This window comes from Montipora capricornis, chromosome 8 (assembly GCF_036669925.1).
Source record: "Montipora capricornis isolate CH-2021 chromosome 8, ASM3666992v2, whole genome shotgun sequence".
Taxonomy (NCBI): domain Eukaryota; kingdom Metazoa; phylum Cnidaria; class Anthozoa; order Scleractinia; family Acroporidae; genus Montipora; species Montipora capricornis.
The window spans coordinates 38462521-38470020 of record NC_090890.1 but is presented as its reverse complement, the minus strand read 5'-3'; the positions used below and the strand labels follow the sequence as shown (position 1 = coordinate 38470020).

Genomic DNA, 7500 nt, shown 5'->3' with positions numbered 1-7500 from the left:
CTGCCCTTTTTGTTGTTGATGACAGCTGCCTCTTTCGGGAAGCTGATTTTTTAGGCTATGTTTAAAGGACTGTGTATTCAAACTCGTATAAAATCATTGCAGAGTCTGTTCCAGATGAGTGGTCCTCTATATCTTAAACTATTTCTACAACTGACAGACGACATCCAATTGCAGCAAAATTGTTTGATGAAATTCCGCTAATCAATCCAGTTCACAGTCTACTTCCAAGTAAATGTGAGCTAGCCTAAGTAGCGGATATTTTTACTTCGCAAAAAAATGGCCACCACAAAGGGCGACTGCGACCGACGCGCGAAAACCTTAAAATTTTTGTTTTACGAGACATCTGGTTTGTCTCTTCTACTGGGCAAACCTGCCCAGAGGGAAGGAGCTCGAACAGGACTCGAGGTCCTATGCGAGGTGCTGGGTTCTTTTACGTCCCACAGGTTTATGAACATTGAAGGGTTGTGAGACGGGAGCTCCGGCTTATCGTCCTTATCCAAGGAGACTAGAGAGTCTAACCATTTGCAGATGTAATTACAAAGGCAGCACTGTCTCCTCAGTTATTTAAAGACCCTGAGTGTTGGTCCGGCCGGAGTTGAACTCACGACCTCCCGCGTGACAGCCCGGTGCTCAACCAACTGAGCCACCGGTGCGCGGCCATTATTGTGACATAAATACAGCAATCCGAAGAACACACAAGCAAGGTTGAATTTCTCAAACATTGAAATACGGACTCTACAGATTCTAACTTCCATTGTCAGATTCACGTACATTGTTAAGTGGAAAATACACGCAAGCCGCGTGTCATAGTTCGTGTAAAATTTTACGTACGGGTGAATTCGCCATCTTGCACGCATTTAACGCGCGTGTTGGTTCTGCTATAGGCCACTTCGGGAAATACCATAATACTCTTTGTTTGGCCCTCCAAATTTTGCATAAGCATTGTTTCCAGTTGCTCTTGGGACTTACAATGGCCCCAAGAGAAAACAGAAACAATGCTTATGCAAGATTTGGGGGCAAACAAAAAGTATTAAGGTATTTCCCGAAGTGGGCTATTCCTGTGGCCAGTACTGTATCGGCCTTCCCGTTACCAGATTCTTACTCTTGGCGAACGGAATCTTGGCAATTGTAAGAACTATTTTCTTACGGATTATTTTAAATGACGAGCGAAAAATAAATGCATGTTGGAGTGTTCCTTCCACAGCGACCTAGAATGATATCGTACTAGTGCTTATAATTTTAATTCATTCTGCGCATAATCTTTTATCAGCTAATGAAAAAAAAAAAAAAAAAAAGAAATCTTTTGTGCGACTTCGCCGACCTCGTGACCAAAAGAAACAGAGGGCTCTGGGGACGCGAATGTTCCTGAAACCAATGTGCGTTCTCGGAAAGACTCGCACTCGTCTTCCTATCTAAAGGCGCGTTTACACCACAGACCATAGGCGCCTATGGTCCCGCAGCGGAACGGATAAAAGTTCACTATTTCTTTACAAAAATGAATGGAACCGTTCCACTTTTTTATATCGGACCCATGCCATTTTTCCTCTGTCGTGTAAACGCGCCTTTTATGTCGCTATCTCCTTGGGTCTAAGTACGACGAAAGAGCAACATGGTCCATGCGGCTTAACCTTCGAGCGAGTTTAAATTCACAAATTTTCAGACTTCTTAAATTCTCTATTGGATTAATAAATGAGGTATTTATCTTTTGAGAACTACCACTGGAAAAATGAAATCGAAGGCTGGAGATTAAAAAAACCGATTTTATTATTCACGCATGAATACGTAAGTCATGGGCAAAGATTGATCAACAATCTGTACTTTGGTTTTTGAGAGGGGTTTTGAAAATTCACACAATGAGCACTAATATTGACAAGAAGTGAAATACGTCAAACCTTGTTGCACCGAATCCTTTTGGCTGACTCTGAAAAGGCGACTGTTGAGGAAGGAGCTCATGAGATCCTGGGGGAGGGGTCCAAGGGGCCTTGTCCTCCCTAACTTGCAATCAGGCGTACTTTTCTTGAGACAGAGCGAAAGGAAAGTACGCCTGATCGCAGGTTATCTCCTCACCTTGCCTAAATTCCGCGCAAAAATTTCCCTTTTCCCCCACAGGCAATGCACTGTATTCACAAATGGGTATGGGTCTCTGTCGTAGACTAGTTTTTGAAAGAAATAAATAACAGGATGTGGGAAGCTTTTCGTTCAATGACAAACAGGGACCCACCCCTTCAGGTGTCTGTAACAAATGAACATACACGTATGGTGAATAGATCGTCCTAAGAACGCTTACATAGTTTACACCAAAATTAGTACGTTTACGTAGACTGAGTTTCTCAAGTAGGATTCCCAAGAGAACCCCAATTAACGAATGAAAGGGGAGACAAATTACAGACATATACACGGGTTAATTGATTGTTATTTGAGAGCTAGTAGTTTGGTTCTTTTACAATAGAATCGGTCCAGAGTGTTGTTTGACATACTAATTTTTTTACGCGATTCTTATGGAGGAAGTGTCAAGAAGGTCTGATATTTTTTAAGTTGAAAATATTCTGTCCACTTCATTCCAAAAGCCGTTTTACAATTTCTGAATACAGATACAGTCCCTATCGCGTAACAGAGCCATGAAAGAATATGTATGAAATTATTGTTTGTTCACGCAATAAAATTAATGATTTTTAAGTCTAAACGATAGAGTTTTCTTTGTTTACTCACTAACAAGTGAGACATCATGATTTTCTGAGATAAAAACAACCGAAAAAAGTTCATACCGATTTTTATTCTATACCTTTTTGCATTTTAAAACTCGGAATTTCACGTCCAGTGGGGTACAAAACCACACTAGAAGGGAGTCAGACTGAGAATAGCAGGCAAGTGACGTCAATACAGGAGCGCGGGAAATTTTAGAGATAAAATTTTTCGTCTCTTATTCTTCTGCATTATTGTAACCAAACACGACGCAACTCTGAAGCAGTCTCAGCAACTTCTCAATCTAAGGGTGTGTTCCTTTGGGATGATCCAAAAAAGGATCCCTAATCAAGGATCTTCTTTCCCAGAGTGGATTCATCGGTTCCTTTGATGCACCGTGATTCAAGCGATCTTGGATCAGTGATCCTTTTTAGGATCATCCCAAAGGGACGCACCCTAAAAAAAAGGTAAATTTGGGTCCTGCAAGAATTTCGTTCTGGTATTGACATCACAGTTCTGCTATCCTCAGCGCCAACGCGGTTTTGTACCGGCAGTGAAAATTCAGATTAGGCATAGAAAAAAAAAAAAAAATCGGTCTCGAACTCTTTTGATTGATTTTATCTCAGAAACCATGAATTTTCACTGGGAGGAGTGAACAAAGAAAAATCTTCCCTATACACTTTAACAATGACTAGGCCAGCTCATAATACTTATGAGTTTTGGGATCAAAGTAACAGTTCAAACATGGGTCATAAAGCAAATCAAGCTCCTCCTGGTCCACACTGCTGCTTGGATTGCGACTTCTTGGGGATGACAAAGCAGCCGAAACAGCACCATTTTGACCAGCTGTCGAAAAAGGAGATTTTGCACGATAAGCTCACGGGTTGGCATTACATTTCATCCACCAAAACCACCCTGGCATAGAAAGAGACTGAAGTTGAATTGAAACACACTTCGTGACGCCTTGTACATAGTACTTCGTGTCAAACCACCTTCACATTAACATTTAGAATATCTATACAGAAAGTATCCCAAACATTCATAAAAGCCAACCTTAGGCCTAGAAACTTTTCTTTCGTCCTAATTAGACCTAAGGTTAGCTTTTATGAATGTTTGGGAAACTTTCTGTATAGATAATATAAGTGTTAAGGTGAAGGTGGCTTGACACGAAGTACTATGTACAAGGCGTCACGAAGTGTGTTTGAATTCAAGCTCAGTCTCTCTCTCTGCCAGGGTGGTTTTGGTGGATGGAATCTAATGCCAACCATAAACTACATGCTGTGTAACCTAGCCTATGAATGAAAGTAAGGCTTCAGTTGACCTCGTTTTCATGCAAACTACAGAGCATTCTTCACATAATATTATAATTAACAATTATCCATGAGTGCACATTGGATATGCGATGGTAAATAGCGCCAAGTTGGCTATCACCAGTCTCATATCCAACAAGCGCGAATGGAATAATTGTTTTATTAAATTCCTTTACCTCCAAAAGTTTGGAAGTACGAAATACGAGCGAAAAAAAGGAGAAAATCCTAGCGAAATCGAAAAAACTTGATGAAGATGCGATGTTGTGAAATACCAAGTGGTCAGACAGACGCAGGCTCATCACAAAAACATTTCTTACCATTTCGCATACTTCTAAGCTTCGAAATTGATCCAAACTTTCCACAAAAACGTTTTTCTTTTGCTTTAGGCCAAGTGAAACTTCGCTTTCTGACGTAAAAAGTTTTAGTTTAGCAACGCTAAGCGAAATCATATACCATAATTATAAGGTCAGACTAAGGTATATGAGCTGATAACCGAGATTGAGTGAACAAATCAGAGCACGAGAAATGCATTAACAAAGTTGAAAATTTTATAATTTATGTTAGCCTAACTGACCATATATGGAAATAAACAACAGCCTTTCAAACAATATTGTTAACAATGTTAACACTATTTTATAAGTGGGATAGAGCGGTTTTCAATTGAGTGTCGAAAGTAATTAGTGAATTACTTTGGTTTATGATTACTTCACTCAGTGATTGGTTCAAAGTTTTCGAGCCATTTTTTTCAACCAATCAGAAGTGGAACCAAAACCAATCGTGGCTCGCGCGTGCACATTTTCCCGCGCTTTGTGTCGGCTACGTGTAATTACTTCGAGTTTTCATTAGTTTACCGGATTGTCTCCATCCTTTTTGATTGGCCAAAGTAATTACTTTGCTTTTGGTTTTACGACACTCATTTGAAAACCTCTCTTGCATGAAGTATCAGCCCTTTCTTTTGGTAAAGTTACAATCGCGTCATAAGGGACAAAATCTTAATCTGTGTGTCTTGGCAAACGCTCCTTGACAATGATTGACAGCTGATTTTTGCTTACGCTCATGAGCTCATTAGTTTCACCCTCACCTGAAGTTAACTTTTGACTTGGAAGAACAATGGGTGGGCTGAACACATCAGTATACTCTCTGGGATCCATTGGCAATGTCGCTGTCAGGTCTGGCTCTGTTCCAGGATGCTGTTACAAAAAAATAATTGAAAGAGAGAGATGATCCTTGCAGTGACTGAAGTATTCTGGACAACATGTTTTGACAGAAACCTCTGCCATCCTCAGTTAGCAGAATACAAAGCGATGAAAGCTGAATTTATAATAAATAAAAAAATGCTACAGTGAAAAATAGTAACAACGGAATGAAGTATAGCGTGAAAATGTGGGAATCAAAAGGATAGTTTTAAAGGATGACATGGTGTAATTTGTTGATTCAAAGAGGGTTGTTCTTTCTTAATATGAATAGCCTCAGTCTTTTATCTTGAGTTGAAAACTGGTGGAGGCATGATCTAAAACACAAAAACAATCTGCTGAACACGAGGCGTGACAATGTTCAGAATTCTGCAGATGTTTGAAAATGTGAGAGGCTCTATCACCAACTGAGCTGTGAAACCACACAGGGGCAATTACACAAAGTTGTACCAGAAACCCATAAGGGTTAAAACGTGTAACGCGCGTTCACAGCTTCCGAATATTCAGTGCCAACTGATTGGTTGAATGTTTCAGTGCTAAGTACCATATTTGGAAACCCCTCGCTGTTGTTGTTCCAAATATGGTACTTAGCAAATTGAATATTTGGAAGCTTGTTTCTCAGTACACAAGGGGCCGTTACACGTTTCAACCCTTATGAGTTTCTGGTTGTACAGATAGGTGTGAGGATCATTTCTCTCTTTCGTCTATAGCCCACACTTCAAATATCTCACTAGAATTTACATATCTCTTAAAAATAATAATAATAATAATAATTACAATAATTAACCACTGTATTAGAGCCTCACTCTGATGTGTACTGGTAATAAGAGCAAAAAACTATAGACTACTTACCCTCATTTCATCTAAGTAACGGTGTATCCTCTTATCAGGGGGAGGGGGTCGTTTCCAGGTGGAGTAGCTAGTATCATCACTGTCATCACTCAGGGAATCCCCACCATCATTATTGGCAATTATTGCCTCTGATTCCTCTGGGATTCCAGCGATTATAATGCGATCTTCACCCACTGAACTGTTCAACGACTGATCCTGCGAGTAATCTGACATACTGTTACTCATGACAGATGTGTCAAATCGCCAGGAACTTGCATCAGATTGACAGTTTCTCCACAAACTTGCATCAGATTGGTAGTTCTTGGCATCGTAAATTCTTGTGTTGCTTTTACGAGGTGAAGGGATCTATTTATTATCAAAAGGAGAAAAATTTGAATGCTGGTAAAAACACAGGTGTACAGTATCACAAACTTACTGGGCTGAAATGTTGGGAGAGGTTGTATAATGTAATGTTCCTTCACAGTGGTCACCTGAGACCCACCTTAACCAGACTGCTCCAACAACATTTCAGCACCTCCATTACGAAAATAAAATTACAGAAATCTGCACACAGATTTATACACTGAAACCCAGCTCTTAAATTTATATACTTAACATTATACAAACAAGGTGTGACGTAAGATGACCGTTGGCAAGATCAGTTGACTTACATGTACGAGCAGTTTTGACACCACAAGCTGCTTAATTTACAGTCGACTCCCAATAACTTGAACCTAATAGCTAACTCGAACCTCGTGAAAACTCAAACCAAAATCATTTTCCCCTGGATTTTCATCATACAGTTTGTACATTTAATGCAACTTTACCCTCAGTAACTCGAACTCTCAATAACTTGAACCTCCCGCTAACTCGAAGCAATTTTCGTCCCTTAAGGTCATTCTCTTACATGTATTATTTTTACCCTGGCTTGATAACTTGAACCACTTCTGTCAATACATGACAAAACAAAACTTGCAGATTACTGCAGTCCAAAACATTTGAATCAGTTTGAAGCAGCCCTGTAATCATTGTCCTTTTTTCGCATTACAGGAAACGCATCAGTCCAGTTCAGGTTTTGTTGGTTTACATTTAACTTCAGTGGCTGTATCTTCATAAAAGGTTGCTTAACCCATTGACAAGTAAAAATTAATACTCTGGCGTTAGACAGAGTAAAATACATGTACTGGTACTAAGTCTAGCCGGTTTGGATGTCAAAGGGTCAGCACTTTAAACCGGCCTCAACTGCCCAGACTTAATATTTTACTCTAAGGCCAGACGATTGAATTCTTACATTGTCCTTGTCAATACGGAACTCCCAGGAGTCAATGGGTTAATCACTCACTGAAAAACTAGTGAGTGATTAACCTGTTGACTCCTGGAGGGTTCCCTATTGACAAATAAAATCGTCTGGCGTTAGACTGGTCTGGCCGGTTTAGGCCAGTTTGGGTGCCAAAGGGTTAACTCCTTACCCCCAATAACTCGAA

At 40.0% G+C, this 7500-nt stretch overlaps 1 protein-coding gene across 1 annotated transcript in view; it reads right to left on the bottom strand.

Annotated features, from left to right (window-relative positions):
• Positions 1-1741: 1741 nt before the first annotated feature.
• LOC138060081 (protein CFAP20DC-like) overlaps positions 1742-7500 on the bottom strand; it is a 10630-nt gene continuing 4871 nt past the window's right edge. The window contains exons 4-6 of the mRNA XM_068905780.1: positions 6038-6382; positions 5074-5182; positions 1742-3528 (exon numbers count right to left, since the gene is read on the bottom strand). Of these exons, the coding sequence (XP_068761881.1) occupies positions 3374-3528; positions 5074-5182; positions 6038-6382 (609 nt within the window). The 3' untranslated portion in view covers positions 1742-3373. The remainder of the gene's footprint in view (positions 3529-5073; positions 5183-6037; positions 6383-7500) is intronic.